Raw genomic sequence first — 20,438 nt, 5'->3', positions numbered from 1 at the left:
GGAGTGAATGAAGGTGGAGGGTATGGTGGTGCAATGCCGAAGAGGTCCGAAGCCTCCGAAGCTGCCCAGCCAGCACTCCAGCAAGCGGGACAATATAGCGCACAGTATATACATATACAAGGTTACAATTTCGGCTAGTACAAAATGGTTGACGTGCCTTGACTGTGCGATACACGGATTTTTAGTACAATATCGCTATCCCTTGTAGAAAAGGGGTGTGAGCCGTGATATCCATAACGTAAATAGATTGTTAGCAGTACTCGCAGTGTAAGTAGGTGTTTTCCCTGTCAAAAGATTAAGGGCTTCTGATGAAAGGCCAACTTGCTTCTCTCACCTGTCAATACGGCTTTGGCAACAAAGTCTATACGTTGTCTGTCTCCCAAGTAACAATAGGCATGCAAGAGGATACGCTTTTCTCATTACTATCACCTTTTTTTATCGCCAGAAATGATTTAATCTCCCTTTTTGAAGCTAGTATTTTTCTTGTTCTATTACATGTTAACTTACATGTAGATTATACGTGTACAGTAAGTTTGGTAAAAATTATTATTTGGAACGTTGCAGTTTACGGCTTGGAGAGGGAACAAACTACGTTTGTTAAATAAACTAATTCCAACAAGGAAGGATGGACAAGCGGCAGGAAGTACTTGCTCCGTTCTTTTCTGGTAAGTATTGTTTGCTTCTGGAAAGACGCCGTTTTTCCTCGAATTATTATCCGCCTTGCATACACAATTTTACGTCGCTTTCAACGACTATTGCTTCAGAAATTTCTCCTTCATTCCTACGAGAGCCTTCCGGTCCCCAACCACCGTTTCCTCTTAGAAAACCAAAATCTCATTCCAGAAACGTTAATTTTAAGAATTAATATCACTATCCCTACAAATTAAATTTTATTTTTTTTTCAATTTTGCTCAATCATTATCAGTACTAATTAACTTTCACTAATCACATCAACTTTTTATTCTGTTTTTCCACATAATTCTTATAATAAAATACTCGCTTGTATTGATATTTGTTAATAATAAATGAATTCATTATATATATCTCAGGACTAATAATTGCGTTATAATAATTATAGTAAAGCTGATATTGGCGTCGCAGTTTTCTATTGTTTTCACAGAAAAGCGGATAACGCGAAATAATATCGCCTTATAATCTTCCGTATCAATTTCACACTTTTCCAAGCTCTGGTATGAGAATTTTGTAGCCAATAAAACGTAGTCTCAGATTCACAGAATTGTAGTAATAAAACTATGTAAGAGCCCCAATTTGTCAATTAAATGATAAGTTTATAAGTTGTATCACGATTATTTTGAATTTAAAACGGGATAAAGTATAAGATTTAGTGCTTATTTCCTTCATTCTGTGGCAAAGGAGAGGATGTCTGATAAAATTGCGATTAAATTTTGCGGTGAATATTTTTAATTCACCAGTAAAATTATTGTTGCTTTGTCTTAATTTAAATCTTCTGAAATTATTGCAAAGTGTTTCTGTTTTCAAGCTTAATCTCTAAGCGTGTTTTAAGTGCGGCGGTAATCGCGTTATCAGCATATTTCAAAAGACGACAGATATTTTTCAATACAGTGACATGTTTACAGTTACCTTTATGTTTCCCTGCTATTTCACCCTGTATACTTACCTATATGTTTACTTAAAATGACTTTACCTCGTAGTTCTTTTTTCTTTTAACTTTGAATAAATACTTTATTTTCATCTTAATTAATAATTAATAGGGTAAGATATACATTATTTAAAAAAATATACTTTAAACAAATTTATTATTTTATTGCATTTCTCGAATTGTTCCTTGTAAATCATGTAAAAATGAATTATTATTATAATCGTATAAGAGAATTTTGAGTAAAGTTTTTCAATTAAGTTTACTATAACAATTATTTTTGTAGCTGCAAAACGAAAGGAATTTTATTATAATACACATTCGATTCTTAGATTATAAAAGGAACGATTGTTGCTAAAAATCCTTTATAAGGAAAAAAATAAAATTCCAGTTGCATTCTTTTTAAAATTTTATAATTCAAAACTATCTTTCATGTATTCTATTTTTGCCAGAGCGCTTTGTATATCGAAATGAGTAAGAAAAACCATTTTTCAGTGGTTTATAAACATCGGCCGGCTTTTCCGATGAAACAGAAACCTATCTATTGCCAATTCGACGAAGAACTTTATATTTAGCGGGAAAATGGCGAATACAAGCCGAAGATTGGCAGAAAGTGGACAAAAAATATCTACAATTTCAATCATATGTTTTTTGGACAAGAATATTCGATGTTTATTCTGCGCAAAAGGGGATCAAAACAGAGAAACCAATAAACTTGACTCTCCTTGCTCCAAAATAGTGGTTTTTTTATTTTGTAAGAAAAAGAAGACCGTTGCTTTAAATAATCTGGAAAAAGAGATGTGTAAAAATAGTCCAAAGCATTGGCAAATTCTTACTAGATCGTTACAAATGTTAATCCAATTTCCTTGAACGCGATAAAAACAACAAAAAAATCTGAAACGAACGTAACGAGATTTTCCAACTAAAATACAATTGTTCGAAACTCACAGTAACTAAATTTAAGCATCGACTGGAATCAGTTTTAGCCAAAGCCTATCAAAACGAGTATAATAGATCAAAGTGATCCATGTTCACACGATACCCATGCTTCGCAGTTTAGAAAATCCGTAATTAACCTAAAAACTTTGAACCACCTCTGGGCGACCAGAATCTCACTATAGATAATATAATTAACACGAATCTTCATCAAAGGAGAAATTAAGTGAGCTTTTAGAATAGAATGTGGAAAATTGTAGAAAAATTCTGGAACAACGAAGAATATTCAATCGACTTAAAAATAACTTAAATTGAGGCTGTAATGAACAGTTTTTGCTAAAAGAGTGGTTGATTGGAGTTTCTGCTAATTAGATGCAGCAAATGGAAACAAACATTGGGCGAGTCGCGGGGCAAATTTGTGAGTGAGAGGTTCGGGTCAAAATAGCAATTATGATGCACACGTGGCAATTGGCAAGTGTTTGTGCAATATCCAGTTAATTCAATTTCCTCGTCACGCACGTAGCTCGATGCACCCTTGGCTATCAAACGTAAAGTGAAATATATAGATTTCGTTGATATCACTCGTAAAACCTAACGAATCTAGTCGTGGTAGTGGACGTCACAAATAAAAATTGAGAGAGTTCGAGGGAGAGGATTTTCTACCTCCATGGTTGTTATCTGTTAAGGGGAATAGAGGCGGTATTGGTCAATCGTGCATCTCGGTTTTATTATATTTAATTTGCTTTGACAATGGGGAGGTGAAAAAGTTAGCTGTGGAGTTTGAGAAGAGATCAATGGAAGGGAGAAAAATGGGAGGGGGGAGGGTAGAGGGCAGATATTGTAACAGGGAGGTAAAAGAGCGAGAGGGATAAAATTTCTATGTCTGATGTTTTTATCCAATAAAGAGAACATATAATTGGTATTGGCCAGTCGTTGTCAGCCTCGATTGCTTTATATTTAATTTCACTTTGACAATGTGCAGGTGAAAAAGGTTTCTATGGAGTTTGAGAGGAGTTCGGTGGAGAGCAGTAGTATGGTATACAAGAGGGGAGGGGGGTGGATGGGGTGTACGAGACTGGAATATACCGGGTGGGGTGACGTGCGCGAACCAGCAGCCCGGTGGATCAATTCGCGCTCGGAAACTACGAACGCAACAGTCTGAAACCGAAACGGTTGCCCGAACTTCGCGCATTCTCGTCCTAGAAATGACAATAAACGGCTACTACCTCCGTCAGTGTGTAGGTGTGAACTACGTAGAGCGACCCCCCTTAGGATAGGAAGTACGTCACCCAGGCTTTTCCAAGCTTTTCACTGTTAGTCTGTGCAAGAGACATCGAGAAAATTATACGTATTCTCTTTTTCTGTGTGTGTCTCAGTCTCTCTCGTTCTCTCTTTACTTATTCCCTTTACTCTCTTTACTTTCCCTTCTCATTCCCTCCCTAACCTTTCCCCTACCCTTTACTCTACTCTCTTGTATATATATATATATATATATTTTTCGAGATAACGCAAGTGATACAATGCTACAACACACCAGCTGCCTTCAACTTCTGGACGCTTGTCCTCCTTTTATTGTGCAAAACACCTTGACAATTATTCTTGATTACGCTAATGCTAATGTTGTCATGCTGGACCACCGATAGCGCTGTTTTAAAAATTTCATTTTTAAAATATTCTCAACTCTGCCTAGAAATTCCTCTAATTTAATCTTCTTTGCTAATTCGTTTTATTTTTAAGTAATTTATATAACTTCATTTTTCAACTTAGTTTTATATTATTGGTTTCTATTTTTGCGATTTTATTGTTTATATATGCTCTATATGCTCTATATGCTGTATATATGTTCTGCTTCTTTCTGACCTTGTCTCAAATTAAAATTGTTCTGCTGTTATTTTGATGACATTTATAGTTTTTTTGTTTATTCAATTTTGCATGCTGTGTTTTGATATAATGAGACTTGCGAAATTAACTTTGATGGAATAGTTTTTTTGACAAAAGAAAAGTTTAATTTGCCATTGGGCAAAATAAAATTGCGAAGGGTTATGATGGAACCGATGATAAGTAACATATGTAAAAGTTTCACCGGAACGATATTTTTAAACCATTTGGTCATTATGCCTCGGGCTACTTGATAATTCGATGTTTATCTGTCGATTTGTTTGGCATGTTACGATATCGAAATTGATATATATATATATATATATATATACATAAAATCGGAACAAAATATATTCCCATTTATATTGTTTGTCATCTAAAACATAGATGTATATACATATATATATATATATATATATATATATATATATATATATATATATTGTAGAACAATTTGACCTGATTTCTATTGAATGTCCTTTTGTAGAGCGTTGTGACATGAGATCGAGAAACTACAGTTGTGACGAGAGTTTTCATTATTTGCTCCTTCGAAGTCAATAGGAAAGAGGACGTTCGAGTATCGGCTTTTCTTTCATCGTGATGGAATGCTTCTTGTTATGGATGGTTTCGCCTATTTGTACAATACGTGTGCTTCGACACGTGTTTCTTTATCTCTTAAGAGTTAATAACGCTTTTTTAGCTTTTATTTTTTTGTCTCTATCTCTAGCATAAAAAGGAATGAGTAAACGGTGAAGACAAATTTATAAATAACCAATTACTAAATAATCTAAAATTGTACTTTTTGTGAATGATGATGATTAATTAGCTTTTTTTCATTACAGATGAGTGTCCAAATAGTGGGGAGGACAGTGACGAGGATGTAATAACAGACTACTTAGGTTCTTCACATTCAGACTGTGATCGTGTGCCTCTGCTCAATGGAGACCTCAGAGTATTGAATTTGCATGGGGCTATGGTAACGGATACTGGTTATACCAAAGACAATACAGACAAAACAACAATTACAATGTCAGAGGGAGCAGGAGAGCATCAACAGCAGCATCCGCTGCTCACTCTTGGCACTAATATTCAAGCTCAGCCTAATCCCTTAGTGCCCATCATCAGTGTTACGCCTCACTCTCCTGGTGGTCTTCCTACTAAATACCCAGTTTTAGGTAAACAATACTCGATGATAAGCATTATTTTTCAAATTCTACATTGCTTCTTGCCGTACCACATAGAATCAATTCAATCAATGCCTATTATATGTATAACTATTGACTAATCTTTTTGTAGACGATAACTTGCAACATCTGCATGAAATTCATGATTCCATTCAACGTATGCGAGATTTGACATTGAGCACTTTGGGATACAATAACCGCGCGTCTCATAATGATCTTCCACTGAGGCTAACATCATCGTGTCCATCTTTATGTCCGTTGATAACAATTGAAATCAGACCACACTCCAACAATCATGATGCTGGTTCAGACCCAGACCTCCATATTAATTGTTCTACAAACAGTTCACCTACTCACTTTCCCTCTGTTAACCGGCATCGTGCACAAATATCAACGAGTATTGACAGAAGACGTAGTTGGACTGATCTGGAAGACAGTCGCTACGATCGACGTAGATGCTCCACGCAAAATCATCTGCAAGCTCAAAACACGGTGAATATTTAGCTTGATTTTACCATTGTAATATTATAAACAGGCGAGGTCTCTGAATGTAGCTAAAGATGGTAATAATACAAATTTATAATTTCACATTCTCAGCAAATTTCAGGCTTTAGTATAAAAACCATTATCACTTTGGCCTGGTTCCGAGTTGCGCATAAAATGATTAAATTTTCTAAGAAACGTTACATAAACTTTACACTCTGTGCGCTTTATACGTAACTCGAAATGCACCATTTGTTTACCATTGCAAGTTCTCAGTTAATCGCCGAATGTGACGGCCAAAATGAATAAATAAATGTCTTGTAATTTTAGCGGCAACGTAGTATTAGCTTAAGTAGCCTAGACAGCGAAATGGAGTTAGAATTGGATGGAAAATCTTGTACTGGAGCTGTAGGGGCTGGCAATAGAGCATGCAGATCTCAAGCAAGCACACATTCCCTCAATGAGGCTGATCTTGTTCAGGTAATTCTGGTTGTTTCCACATAACGATACCCCTTAATGTATTAATTGACTTGACAAGAGGCCGAATTTTTCTCAACAGAGTGAATATCAGAAAATAGTAACAAAAAGGGGTGGTCAAAGATTAGGAGAGAGCAATAGTTTGATGCCAGGTTTCACTGGTTCACGTTTGCCACTCCAGAAGTCGATATCCACACCGTCAATTGTCACACCGCCAGTTCACATCGCAGAAACTGGTGGCAGAACGGCACCTTCGCTCACAGCGTAAGTGTAAATTTCGAACACCTATTATTGATTGCAAAGCTAGGTCCATGAAAACCTTTCCATTTTCGATTTATCGTCTTGTAAACAACTTTACCATCCATCGTTATTTTCACGATTGCTCGATGAATCTAAGTGGATTTTCTTATAGTCTTTAAAAAGTATATCATTTATCGCTTTTCGAAATTTCCAATTTATTACGATCCAGCTTGCAATCCAGTAGATTACAAAGAAATTCTTTTACATTTTGATTGTACATACTTCTTATTTCAAAGCTTTTTCCTTAATAAATTGAAATCTATTTGAATCGAGTGCGACCAATTGAATGCATGCATATTTTTGTATTACGAAGATTTTCAACATTTTAAGCACTCATAAACGCTTTTTATATTTTTCTATTGAATTCAATTTATGCAATGCAGTTCAATACATACTATCTCAGCATGGCTGTGCGCAAGAAAAGAAAGAGAATAAACTTACAAATTTGAGTATTTGGTTAGTTACCATTTCATTTTAAAGATGATATATTTCTTAAGCTGAAGCTTTTAGTTTTGAATTTTTGCACTCTACAAACCGTGTTTCCCTTAAACATACCGTTTCAAAAGTGGTGATCCAAATTCTTTATACAATAGTCACATAGTTTGTGTTTGTACTTGATAATTTGCTACCATCCTGCATGGTACAGCCGTCATGAAAGAAACGAAAAGGGTAGCGGAAGCGAGACTGAGACTGAGGATCTCCATACACCGCACAACCATGAATTCCACGAAGACAGAGAAGGGACCCCAAATGCCCAGATATCTCTCGATGAACTCTTGACTGAGTGAGTATTTGAGAATTCAATCGTCTCCATTTTTCTGTGACACTAACATCACTGGTATCATCACTGATGGAAATGGTTTGTACAATTCGTCCGAGTTTAATCCTTTCTAACATACATGCTCACATTTTTATAACAATTCAGTTATCAATGAAGCTCCTGTATGTTTACTACGTGTATACCTTTGTTAAGATAGTATGCATTTATAGTTTGCCATCAGTAGCCTCAAAACATTTTCATTGTTCAACCATTAATAAAAAAAATTACTAAAGCTTTAACTTTAATGTTTTTCATATTCTCTATGTAAAGTTTATTGAATAATATAATGTATGTACTTAATAATAAAAGATTTAATTTGCAGTGGTACCCCATATGATGACCAACATTCGGAAAAGACCAGAAGAAAACGTGGCTCTATTTTCTTTAGAAAGAAAAAGGTAAGAACGATGACACGACATTTAATAATAATTCTATTAATAAATAAATTAGTTTATAATTAAGTGAAATCATTTTTATGGTTTAAATGTACTGACAATTATACAATATTTTAGGATAAGAGTGGTAAAAAAACTAGTCAGCAGCATCTATGGGTGATGACTGTAACAGGAACTCAGGGAAACCTTATATGTGATGTTTGTATGAAGCAATCAACGAACAAGACACTTCTGCACTGCGACAGTAAGCGAACGTAATTAATAATGAAACGCAGCTAACAATACGCGAGATCTAGTAGATTTCATGAATAATTACATAATAATAATTGACTTTTCTCGTTTAATAGATTGTGGTGCAACCGTGCATCAAAATCAAGGTTGTAAGGACCAATTAGTGTTGGAATGTATGAAATCAAAACATCACTCTGGCAAAGCTGCAATGAAATCTGCGTCAAATGCTTCGACCATTTCCAATAGCAGTAGTAACAAGCGTGGCTCAACTGCATCCTTACCACCGTCTGCTAACTCAGGAAGCGGAAGGTAGTGATATTTCTACTGATAATCTTATACATTTCTTACATTGGATCAATTTTTTTTAATTGACGATTCGCATGCAATTAAAATTGCAATCCTATCGATAATGTGCCGCTTTTTCCAATTAATGGATTAGGCTTTATGAAAATCTGATCAGTGTCAAAGTTGCTTAGAGCATTTAATTGGCACCTCAAACTAATTGGTTTACTAAAGTGCAGACTGGAACCAAAGCTATATCGATATTAATTCAGTACTATTGCAAATTTATTACAAAGGAGTTACGCGAATTGTCAAGTATTTCTTTTTACAATTCGTGATCCAACGTGTTGTTTCAAATTCATACGTGAGTATGTCAGATTAAGTAGCCGATTCCGTGTAAAATTCGCTTCTTGCTGCTGTCTGAGAAATCTTTTCCTTACAAAACAATAACCTACTGGTTGAGAAAAAATCTGTGTTTGCTTTCCTATTTCGAAGCTTTGGCTGGCGCAAAAGCTTATTATTTATTATTACTTTTGCAATTTAGCAATATCGATATGTACTGGCACAGTTAATCTTAAATCTCGGACGAGAAATTAATTCACGACACAAATAGATCACATGTAGATACCCTTGATTTCATAAAGCACCAAGCACAGAGATATTTATAACCAACAGTTTGAAAAAGTTAATTAGCTATTGCAAGTATTTCCAATTACACGAATTAGTTACAATTTTCATTCACGGAAGAGTTTGACTGTTTGAATAACGGGCAATTAGCATCGATCAGCCAAGTCATAAGCACGTACAATAATATAAATCTTGTATGCGAAATTATTAGTTTAGTATTGTGGACGATATTTGTTAATGTCAAAGTATGAATATAAGAATTAACGAAGCTCGCGTGCTAAGCGATTGGGCATACAATTTTGGGGTGAAAAAAATGAAAGGAATCCATAGGTGATTTGAAGTTGCCCTAATGCAGTATGTGCTTTTTCCTTCTCCCGTGCATTCCTTCTGCGACAAACCGCTCGATCATTCGACGATTAAAGCAAGGAAATTAACAGCAAGAAAGCCGTGACAAGCTACAGCCCTTGGCGGCGAGTTGCCACCAAGCTTGGAGTCAAGTAAGTCCTGATATCTGATGTGTTCCTCTAATCTTGTGGAAAGCGCTCGTTTCTGTACGTGTACAAAGACTCATCCCTACGTATATAGTAGGACGAGCCGCGCATTTATTGTTCCTCGATTCTCTTTCTCGCACACAACGTGGAACTGGCCATTAGGATTAACACTACGTATCGAAAGACGTAACCTTTCTCCCATTCTGTCTGTTTTCTTGCTTCTAAACTGCTTGCTTCTTGTCCTATCTGCACACAATATCCATTTAACATCCATAGGATAACCTTTCGTGTGTTAGCATTTTACAATGTAGGTCCTTCTTTGGATGTGTTTTTGGCGATTGTGCTGTGTGGGCGTTTTATGTGCACTTATCCAGTGATTATATCTTCAATTCTTCGATTAATTATTTCCTTGACTTACATTTTTTGACTAACTTTTGAAGAAGTGTTGTACTCTTTCATTGAGGGGAATCTCGCTTGTATTATATATTGTTATTATAGTATCATTCGTTTTTACTCATCTTCTATCTTCATCGATATATCTCTTTTTCCCTTTTCTCTGTCTATTGTTTTCAATGAGATTGTGTCTCAACTCTCTTTCAATCTTTACCCTTTTATCTTTGACTATCTTTCCAGCAGTATTTATTAACGATGTCTTGGCAAATATCTTTCTATTGGAGTATCTTGGAGGAGCTTTGAGTCGGGTCGGGGTTGCCTTTAATTTTATGTGACAAGGTTTTCTTCCATGTAGAAGAACGTTTATACTATACATTTAGACTGGTCATAGGAACAAGCAGAAGCCTGCAATGCAAGATATATTTACTGAGGACCATACCCGACCTGAATATCAAACTCTGATCACTTTTAATTTTCCAGTATATCCTTCTAGCACTTTTCTATTGATGTTCATCTTGTTGAAAATCATAAAATCATATATCAAGCTCCGTAGATCATCAGCAGATCATGCATAATTCAGGATTTTGTTTAGAAATACTTTTATATGATGTTCGATTTATTTTAATTATAAAGGAGTATTTACGTATTTTAAGGAGTTACGCTGGCTGCAACAATCATAGGTAACTTATAATTATATATTGTAAAAAGGTAAAAATATTGTAAAATTTGATAAAACCACTACAATATACGTATTATCCACCTTTAATGAGAATTATATTAAAGTAGATGCATCAAAGCCCTTTTTGAAAACTAATCCCTGTGTTGTATATGTTTGTCAATAATGCATTATCTATGAAACGTATTTGGTTTGGAATGTAAAAGTTTCCGTTTCTTTTCAGCCAAACGATCAACGAGGAAAAAGACAGCGATGCTGGACACCGTGATCTTAATAGGTGAGTCTTTCCTATGATATAAATAAGTTTAGTAATAAATATGAAACTTTTAGTACATTTCTTTACAATAAGTACAAATAACTATAAAAAATTTTTTTGTTTATTAAATGAATGACATTTCAGCGGATGGGAAGAATTTGATTTTGGAGAAGAAGTTCAATTCACCGTAGGGGATTTGGAAGGTTTGGATCCAGAATTAGGTCTAGGAAAGGAGGAGCCCGACTCTTGGAGTGCTGCAATTGGTCGGAACGTGGCGTTAAGGCTGGTCGACCACTGCGATCGTGAGGTGAAGAGACAGGAGCACATTTATGAATTTGTTCTTACGGAGAAGCATCATTGTCTCGTGCTTCTTGCCATGGAAAGAATCTTTGCCGAAGGCCTTAGACGCCATTTTCGCCTGAGTCAACAGGACCTGGAACGAATGTTCCCTAGGCTCCGTGATCTTCTGGACACTCATTTGAGATTCCTGCAAAAATTAAGAAAGAGGCAGAGCGCTAATCCTGTAGTTACCACAATAGCTGACATTCTTGTCGATCAATTTTCTGGAGAAAACGCTTATCGTATGAAAAGCGCTTATGGTGAATTCTGTAGTCGTCATCGAGACGCAGTGGAGGCTTACAAGTATTACTTGAGACACGATCAGAGATTTGCGCGTTTTGTTCGCCAGTGTCAAACAAACCCATTATTAAAAAAGAAAGGAATTCCAGAATGTATTCTATTCGTTACCCAACGATTAACCAAGTATCCGTTGCTAGTGGAGCCTTTGATAAAAACTGTGTTTACCCAAGAGGAGGAAGAGAATCTTCGCAGAGCAATGGCACTAGTACGCGAGATTCTAGGTGACGTTAACGCCTGTGTTGCTGATAAAGAACGAGAAGATCGTAAGCTAGAGATCTATAACAGAATCGATGCTAAGTCCTTTGCAACCTATCGCGGGCAAAAATTCAAGAAATCCGATATCCTTGCGTTCAATCGGGTGTTGAAGTTTGAAGGAGCAGCATATTTAATGCAGGGTAGGGGTAAGATGACCCCTATTGTTGTTGTTGTACTATCGGACATCTTGTTCTTCTTAGCTGAAAGGGATCAGAAGTATGCATTCTTTGTACCTGATAATAAAGCTGGTATAGTATCTCTGCAAAAATTATTAGTTCGAGAGAAAGCTGGTCAGGAGTCAAGGGGTATTTACTTGATCAGCAGCAATCCAGCAGAGCCAGAAATGTTTGAACTTAAAGTCCAGAAGCCCAAAGACAAACAACTGTGGATACAATCGATAAGATCGGCCGTCGAGGCTTGTCCTCAGGAAGCAGAAAATGATACTGATGGCTTAAGTGAGAATCACAGCAACGAATTAAGAGACGCGCGTTCTTGCTCAATTTCAATGATGTCCCTGGAGGAGAGACAACGCATTGCAAAAGCTAAAGAGTCCCACATACTCGGGCTTGTTGGTGAACTGAGGAAGAAGGACGCCGAGCAAGCTCTGTTATTGGAGGAGAAGATGAATCTTCAGATGAGATTATTAAACGCAGCAACTATTTGGAGTGGCAACGAAAGCGACAGCGAAAGAATAGATAAGAATGATAAAGAAGTACCTGATTATACTCGGTTAGTTCATAGTGAAGGAGCTGATGCAGCACAATTGTGGCAAGAGGTGATTTTTCTTTAATAATAATTTATAGTTCAAACATTGTTACAAGTTTCGTATATAGCAAATACTCATAAATTAATGTGTTTTTGTCTCCAGGTGGTTCTAGCTGTCCAAGAAGCAACCAGACTTGCAAGCTCATTGTCGTTTACAGCGGGAGGTGCTACACTTTCCAGAAGTTTAAGTTCTGCTGGTGAAAGACACAGCGAAGCTTACATTCCACCTGCGCTTTGCGTCCCTAGAAGGGCAGAGACCTTTGCAGGATTTGATCACAACAAGGTAAATATAGGAAAATAACCAATCTGTAAATAAAATTGTAAGTTAAATAAAAAAACATGGATACAAGCCTCTGCGTTTTTCAGGAGAGATATCCGATGAGAGATTCAAATGCATTGCAGCCAGTAGCTTCTTTGCCAAAAGTTGGCGAACTTCTTAAGGAAGCCGGAGGAGAGGATAAAGAAAATCAAGACACGGAAGCAACAAAGGACCAGCAATGGGCAGCGATTCGATTGTCCCATCACGTGTACACGTTGCTGTGCATAATCAGCAATCAAATGACGACAATCGATAGTCTACAGGCACAATTAGCCGCATGCAAAGAGGGTAGCATAAGCAAATCATCGAACAATCGACCGAATCCGAATCGTCAATTGGAAGAGCTGCGTAATTTGCAAGATCAGCTGAGTCGCGAGAAGGCAGCTTTTCGTGCTGCTACGCAGCAAAAAGAAGCTCAATTAGAAGAGGAACGAACTGAGCTGAACAGACAACGCGAGAAATTAGCCGCCGAGCAACGGGATGTGAACCAGCAAAGAGATCAGCTATACCGACGATTGGAGGCTCTGGAACGTCAAGGTGTAACACTGGTTACGGCTTCCTCTAGCGGACCAGCCGGCTTCCATTTACCACATATGGGCACTGGCACTACCGATAGTCTACAAACGAGAAAGTCGCAATCTGAGATCAAAAGAATTCCGTTGAATTTGATTAGCGCTACCAACCAGCAGAAAGTTCAAAGCAATCTTCCGGTTAAGCAGCAGCTGCCTTTGAAACTCGCAAGCGGAAGTAACAGCAATTCTAGGTAGAGATAAGTGGTTCATTCTCTCACTGTTCTTTATCACGCTTTCTCGCATGATTTGCTTATGCACCACTCTATGCTTACCGCATGGTTATGGGATAACACGAGTTGTTGTAATAATGTTTCTTGTCGGACACTTGACAGAAGTGGAAGTACCGCGAGCAACCATAGTCCGGATCGCCATCTTAGAACTGGAAGTAGTCCGGCTATGGTGAGTGGATCCGCGTTCTCGTCCCCGGAACTTGGAAGTAATCATAGCAACAGCGGGAGCAGCAGTCAAATACATTCCTCTTCAAGTCGTTCTCTAAGAGTAACTCGTTCACCGCCGGAGCCTTACCAGTCACAAACACAACAACAAAATCAACGCCCGGATCCGACTCAGCCACTCGAGGAGGAGGTTATATTTTTCTGACGATTCTTTCGCTTTGGTCGAAAGAATTCACGGCGCTCTCACCCAGGAACAGAAATGACCACACCGACACCGTCACGAAGCCAGTCGAGGAACGCGCAACCTAGAAGTCGCGTTAAGTCTTTTTGACTTTCAACCTTTACTCGCTGAAAACTGAACACTCTTTTCCCTCTATTCTCTTTACTCTTCTGTTAAAAAGCATCGTATTCCACTTTCTTCTGTGCGTAAAATACTTGGCTTTTTCTCTTTCTCTCTCCATTTTTCTCTTGCTTCCCACTCCGTATGCACGTATATATAACCTTATCTTCTTTCTTTCTTCTTCTTTTGAAGAGTAAAGAATTCTTGCACGTTGTGCCTCCGATGCAATTTGGATGATAATAGATTGTCGTGTTATGAATTGAATGTTTGCGTGACATTGAATTGCAAGTAATGAGCGCACAGAATTAATGACGGAGAGGCACACGACGGCTCTAATAAGATTTTTTTAATGCATGCATTATCCCTAAGAAGACAACTAATGGAACCTGTTTGGAGGCTCGACACTCTTAGCACTCTAATCAGAAAAGGCAGACGAATGCTTCCGTGAAATAAAACTTCTAATATTTGCTGGAGGACGTTGCTTTAGTTCTTTGAGATTCATTCCTCCCTCCGAGCGTTTATGGAAGCATTTTATTTAAATCGAAAAGAGAAGAACCTATATTAACTGGTATCGGGGGCAATAACTCAACACTTACATCATGTTTTACGTAAGATAGATCCGAGAAAATTTGAGACTCGGGTAGCCCGAGTCATTGGTCCCTCTCGAGTATTGCGAGAAAATAAGGAAAAAATAGTATTAAATGGCCGGCTCACCGCGAAATAGATTAGCCGATCTTGTTGAACCCTTACTCGTTATGTTAATAAGTCGACTGACAGTTAAAAAAACACATGATTTTAGATGAAACTTTTAAGCAAACGCGTTACTACTTGCTAAAGTGTAAGCGAGATATAAATGCATATATATGTACATTATGATTACATATACATGAACGTGTATATGTACTTTTTCATAAGCATGTGTATGTATGTATACATGTATGTGTGTATGTTAATGCGCATAAAGAATGTAATCCGTCTTTCTTTATGTGTGCGTGATGAGTGTAATGACCGAGAGAATGACTTCTAACTGATGTTCGTATGTGATATGTTGATCTGTATATGCGTGTATGATGTGTTTTTGCAAGTGTGGTGGAAGCTCATATGGATCCGTGAAAAAGCGGGTTTTTGTGGTAGCTACTCTTATAATAACATAATTTAGTATATTTTAGTACGTGCTAAAACGACGACTAGACTTATTTTATTATGAATTGACACTAATCACCTAAGTGTGCCAAGTCATTGATCGAAACTGTTAATTTTAAATTTGCAGTTAATTTTTCCTTTCCCCTCAAGAAAAGACAAAATTCTAAACTGTATAAATTGTTTCGTTCTTCCTACAAGTACCAATATGTATACGGAAAATGGATTGGACTCTGTTTTAAACCTCTTGCTTCAATATTACTCACTGCCATTGTTATTTTATACATCTTTTAAAATCCGTTAGCTACGAACTATTTTATTTATTGTATTGCGTAAGATTGACCTATAGTAAGTTTTGACTGTCAAAGTTGTATTATTTATCAACGAAAAACATTCTTGTTTCTAGCATGAGGGAAAATCTTTGAGAAAAAAAATCAAAGAAGGTATTACTTAAGGCCGATCCTTGAAATACTGACTTAATTTAAATACTGTAGATGCGCTACACATTACTGTGCTCTCAGGCTGACCTTTGCAAGATGCAATTGTTGGTTAATTGCAACAATTAAGATTTCATACGCGTATCAAGAATAGCTCTACAAAACTCTAGACAATTTTTTAATTATTAATTTAGATGCAAACAATTGACTACAATATTTTGTGAAAAATATAGTTTATCAGTGGAGGCACAAGCTTTAATATTGTTTTTATATTTGTTGACCATATTGAAGTAAAAGTAAAAATTCTAATGTTAATAAAGTCAGTATTAGGGATCGTGTGAAAGTTTCAATTACGATTATATTGCGTGTCAAGTATTTTCTGGGCGCTCCGTGTAACGTATTAAAAGAAAATTAACAGTATTTTCAAGGACATTACACGTTTGATTGGCAATACTTTCCAAAATGGAGCAAATATAAGACTTAGAGACGTGCAATATGATCGTTGGTAAGGCGTCGTAGAAGCACGATGGTTAATAATAATTAAGTAATGAATTATTAATCTTATGAGGAATCATTAATAATACTATCAACTCGTCTCAATCAATCGTGGTGACAATAGACCCTAAAAGTATTTCTGTAACATTAAATGTGAGAAAGTCATAAGTCACGAATTCTGATAAATCTATTATTATATAGAGCTGAATATGTATAAGTTCAAAAATGATATTGTATGTTTATCTACTATCCTCCATGGATAAGCTGTTTTTTTAGTTCAAAGTATTGTTTATTCTGTGTACTCGTAAAACTTTACATCGCTGTTAATATTGTTGATACATTTAGTTTGTATCAATGTATGAACTATTTGATGGTCAAAGTAATTAGTAATATCTGCAGTTTTTGAATCAGTGCTCAACCCTATGAATTTAAAATGGATCATTTAACAATTATAATCAACACAACGAAGCAACTAGTTTTTTATTGTATAGTATGTGTTTGTATATAGATTTCTAAAACAATGTATGTGTATAACTTTAATGGATTTATAAGGAGGTTTTAGTTGATAGAGCTAACTGCATTGGCTTCCAAACAGTTCATACCAGATTTTTAGGCATTTCATTCAAATCGATATTTGCTAAATTTGAGAATTATTATATTTTTCAAATAATTTGGGTAGAATTAATTATTAAATGGTTCATTTAAAATGGTTAAAGCTCTATGAAATTTAAAGTGAATCTTGTAATTAATTAGTCAAAGGTTATTGGTGATATAAAGTGACGAATCATTAAATAGAAAAAAACGTGGCAATATAAATTATTAACAGCTAATAAGTAGTGTGGCGGCCTATGTATATCTCTTGATACTGGGATCTTCCAGTGTCACGTGGATCGTACAAATTGATAAAAAGGGGAGAAATGTTTAAAATTACTATTAATGCAGTTTTCCCACGCTTTAGTGAACTAATTCCCTAATTCTTGTGGGAAGTATTTTTGTACGTTTACTCTGTACCTACTATTTCACTCTAAAATTATATCTACTGTTATCATTGTGATACTCGCTACTGCAATCGTCTTTGAAACATTTAATGTAATATTGTTACATGTAATAACAACGCGTGCGTAACGTTTTATTAAAGCCTTAATTGTTAAGTTACATTGAGAATCAATTTTAAACGAAAAGAATAGCGGGAATGACTTTACGTTGAATGCAAATGTCCATTTTAACGTCATTCGATTGTCTCTCATTCTCTCTATAATCGTACCGTTATCATACTCTTCTTCGATCGTCAGCTTTCCAGTTCAATCAATCTTTTCTTTCAACTGTACTTGTCACAATTTGCAAAATTAGTATAAAGTGTATAAGGTGTATGAGAGTTCGATGAAATACTTAACTTTAAACTGACAAAAAAATGTAGAGAATATTCGAAGTCATTCATTCTCTTCCACATTCTAATCATATGCAGGCGTGGTACGTACATTACATTCCTCAACATTAACACAGACAATGCATTTTTTAATCGTTATATAAATCGACGTTAAATAATTAACCAACATGAAGAATTAATACTTATTTATTATATATGTACATACAACTGTTATTGTAATAAAGACGAACGTGAGGGTACGTAAAAAGCAACTTATATTGTAATAGTTTATTCTTGTTTACTCATATATCGTTTATAAAAAGTTATCCTTTCATATACAATCTATAATCTAGTGGATTGTCCTTATTGTTTAGTAAGGTTTCGTTCTATGATGCTTGTCTCTTCCTTTCCCAGAGTTCATTTTTGCTGTCAACTTGTGTCCTGCACTTTGTTGAATTATTGGCGAGTCTGTAGGTTTCCAAATATTCAAAAGACTTCCTTCTCCTATGGTTATCAGGCATGCGCTCTATAAAAAAAGTAACTTCATATAATTCATTACTCATAAACTGTAATTTAAAAAATTACTTTACAACAGATTAGACCAACTTTCTAGTGTTAAATTTATATATTTTATAAACATCTGGAAAAGAATTACAAGGATAACTACCTTTTCGTGCAACCAACTATCTCTTACAGTCTGTTTGTTATCCAACATAATATTACAACAGTCTAAACTGTCATTAACAATGTTTAAACATCTTAAATGTTCTCTAGAAATTATAAAATATAATTAGTGTTGCTGATATTAAATAATATTCAATATTATGTAAGGAATAATTACCCTTTAGCAGTGCTTGATCCCCCTATCAAAAATGGGTGACTGAATACATTAGAAGAATGTACCCTCACTAAATAACAGCTATCTGGATCTTCATTCTGCAATAAGTATATATATCTTGTAGAGTAAAGTTAAAGATATTAAGGAAATAACTAAGAGTAGATGTCAAACAACCTGACATGCTCCTACACTGCTGCGATTGAAATTTCCATATGGAGTAGCTCCATCACAATTCCATAGCTGTAGGCAATGAGTATGTGTGGTACACCAAAGACTATCATCATTCAACCATCCTATCCTGTCCTACACATATAAAAAACATCAAATTAAATCATTTATAACATAGACAGTTTATCGTTTAAATCACATCTACCTTTAATTTTCTTTGATAGATACTAACTTTTATAATTAATTAGACTCACCACTGATGATTCAGTATTTAGGGAATATGACAAGGCAGCATCTTCTGAAGTCTGCGTTAAGTCAAAGATATTAATTAGACCATCTGTACTTCCAGATGCCAGTGTATCCTTCTTAGTTGAGTGAAAGGACAAACTAGTAATGTCATCCATATGAGATTCCCAGTAACCACCAAGAACATTATTTTTAGAATTTGCTTTAGAATTACTGTGCCTTATATCCCAAAACAAAATGAATGCATCTCCTCCAATATGTTCAGTACCACCTGCTAGTAATTTATCATCACAACTGATATCAAAGCTGGTTAATGGTTTGAGTTTCCCATCGTCAGAATTATCTATAGAAATTTAACAGTAACTACAAATTAATTTAAGATTACAGATATGTATAAATAAAAATACCTTTGAATTCTGCAATAACTCTCCCTTTTGCCCTCAAATCACACACAGTGATTATTCCATCACTTGTTCCCATATAAAGGATATTTTTTGACGAAGAGCTAAATTTCATACCTATTATTGAACTCTCATTATGAATTAATGTTGTAGTATGGCTTATAGATTCCCCAATCGAATAAACAACACAAGAGTTATCAGAAAGCGCTGCAGCAACTCTAAATTCAGGATCACTAAAGAAATAGAATATAATTAAATATTTTCTATGCATATAACTTCTCTAAGAACAAATTATCAATTTACTTTTGGGTTCCACAAACTACCAAGGCATAATTGTCATTGTCAGACAAAATCTCTTCTCTTGCCAGTATAAAGTTATTCTTTTTTTTTAACATTCTGTCGTTGTGTATATTCCCATTGCACACAGAATTTTCCACACTCAATTTCTTTAAAGACTCAACTATCTTGGCCATATTGCAATTTTACGACACCATAGATTGTTCTAGTAAAATTGAAGCAGTGAAAGATCCAAATGCAATATCAATTTTTGCTCTTTCTAGCGATCAATATTATAATATTGCCTTACAAAATATAATTAAAGGTTATAATTGTTTGTGTAATATACTGTAAAGATCGTAAACACAATTTATACGAGTTTCACTCGAAATTAAATTGGATCATGAAACATTAATAAGCTTTCCTTAAGCAAATGAAACAATCACCCTTTATTAACTTAAGTAGTATTTGTTTATTAAATATGAAAATTGTCCAAAGATGCTAGGACGGAGAGATATTTCAACCAATATACTTGAATGTGCCGAGGTCCGCCGTCCGAGCAGCTGCGCTGCGAGTGACTTGATACACTACTATACGTAGCATATCTGTGTGATCGGTGGCTGCTACCAAGCGTGGGGGTTGGTGGGGGTAGCAGTGGTAACACACCACCAAAATGATATATATCTGTGTGAGCGATTCGAATAAACTGAAAGTCTGAAAGTTGAGGGGGTTGAGAAAG

At 35.7% G+C, this 20,438-nt stretch overlaps 2 protein-coding genes across 7 annotated transcripts; one reads left to right on the top strand and one right to left on the bottom strand.

The window, feature by feature from the left end:
• The first annotated feature begins 15 nt into the window (after nt 1-15).
• On the top strand, nt 16-17,972 carry cyst (rho guanine nucleotide exchange factor 18 cysts). Of its 6 annotated transcripts, none has more exons than XM_066733541.1 (17): nt 16-267; nt 565-665; nt 4,920-5,181; nt 5,275-5,607; nt 5,729-6,108; nt 6,430-6,579; nt 6,659-6,840; nt 7,523-7,660; nt 8,019-8,094; nt 8,209-8,335; nt 8,439-8,631; nt 9,654-9,728; nt 11,015-11,068; nt 11,192-12,716; nt 12,810-12,989; nt 13,073-13,788; nt 13,930-17,972. In XM_066733541.1, exons 4-17 carry the CDS (start codon nt 5,406-5,408, stop codon nt 14,195-14,197), a joined length of 4,266 nt encoding a protein of 1,421 aa, XP_066589638.1. In that variant the 5' UTR covers nt 16-267; nt 565-665; nt 4,920-5,181; nt 5,275-5,405; the 3' UTR covers nt 14,198-17,972. The 6 variants fall into 6 exon arrangements, with proteins under 6 accessions (XP_066589638.1, XP_066589627.1, XP_066589601.1 ...); XM_066733530.1 differs by having other exon boundaries at nt 16-470; XM_066733504.1 differs by lacking the exon at nt 4,920-5,181.
• Nucleotides 17,973-18,043: 71 nt separating this feature from the next.
• LOC136777358 (WD repeat-containing protein 89) lies at nt 18,044-20,272 on the bottom strand. Its single transcript, XM_066733585.1, has 7 exons — nt 19,727-20,272; nt 19,430-19,656; nt 19,031-19,365; nt 18,783-18,911; nt 18,612-18,706; nt 18,438-18,540; nt 18,044-18,296 (listed from the first exon to the last, which is right to left on the bottom strand). Exons 1-7 carry the CDS (start codon nt 19,894-19,896, stop codon nt 18,141-18,143), a joined length of 1,215 nt encoding a protein of 404 aa, XP_066589682.1. The 5' UTR covers nt 19,897-20,272; the 3' UTR covers nt 18,044-18,140.
• Between the last annotated feature and the right edge of the window lie 166 nt (nt 20,273-20,438).

Source organism: Prorops nasuta, unplaced genomic scaffold, assembly GCF_024137725.1.
Source record: "Prorops nasuta isolate Cenicafe-Biocafe unplaced genomic scaffold, Cenicafe_Pnas_1.2 PNAS00002, whole genome shotgun sequence".
Lineage (NCBI taxonomy): Eukaryota > Metazoa > Arthropoda > Insecta > Hymenoptera > Bethylidae > Prorops > Prorops nasuta.
Note: the sequence above shows the minus strand (reverse complement) of the source record. Positions and strands in the feature narration are given on the sequence as shown.

Bases quoted from the DNA above. Each gene is read 5' to 3' on its own strand.
- LOC136777358 (XM_066733585.1), bottom strand. From the start codon at position 19,896: ATGGCCAAGATAGTTGAGTCTTTAAAGAAATTGAGTGTGGAAAATTCT. The intron at 18,912-19,030 runs GTGAGTCTAATT...TTATATGTGTAG, and splicing joins TAAATACTGAATCATCAGTG to GACAGGATAGGATGGTTGAA. The intron at 18,707-18,782 runs GTTGTTTGACAT...TACTTATTGCAG, and splicing joins GCAGTGTAGGAGCATGTCAG to AATGAAGATCCAGATAGCTG.
- cyst (XM_066733504.1), top strand. From the start codon at position 626: ATGGACAAGCGGCAGGAAGTACTTGCTCCGTTCTTTTCTG. The intron at 8,336-8,438 runs GTAAGCGAACGT...CTCGTTTAATAG, and splicing joins GACACTTCTGCACTGCGACA to ATTGTGGTGCAACCGTGCAT. The intron at 12,717-12,809 runs GTGATTTTTCTT...TTTTGTCTCCAG, and splicing joins CAGCACAATTGTGGCAAGAG to GTGGTTCTAGCTGTCCAAGA.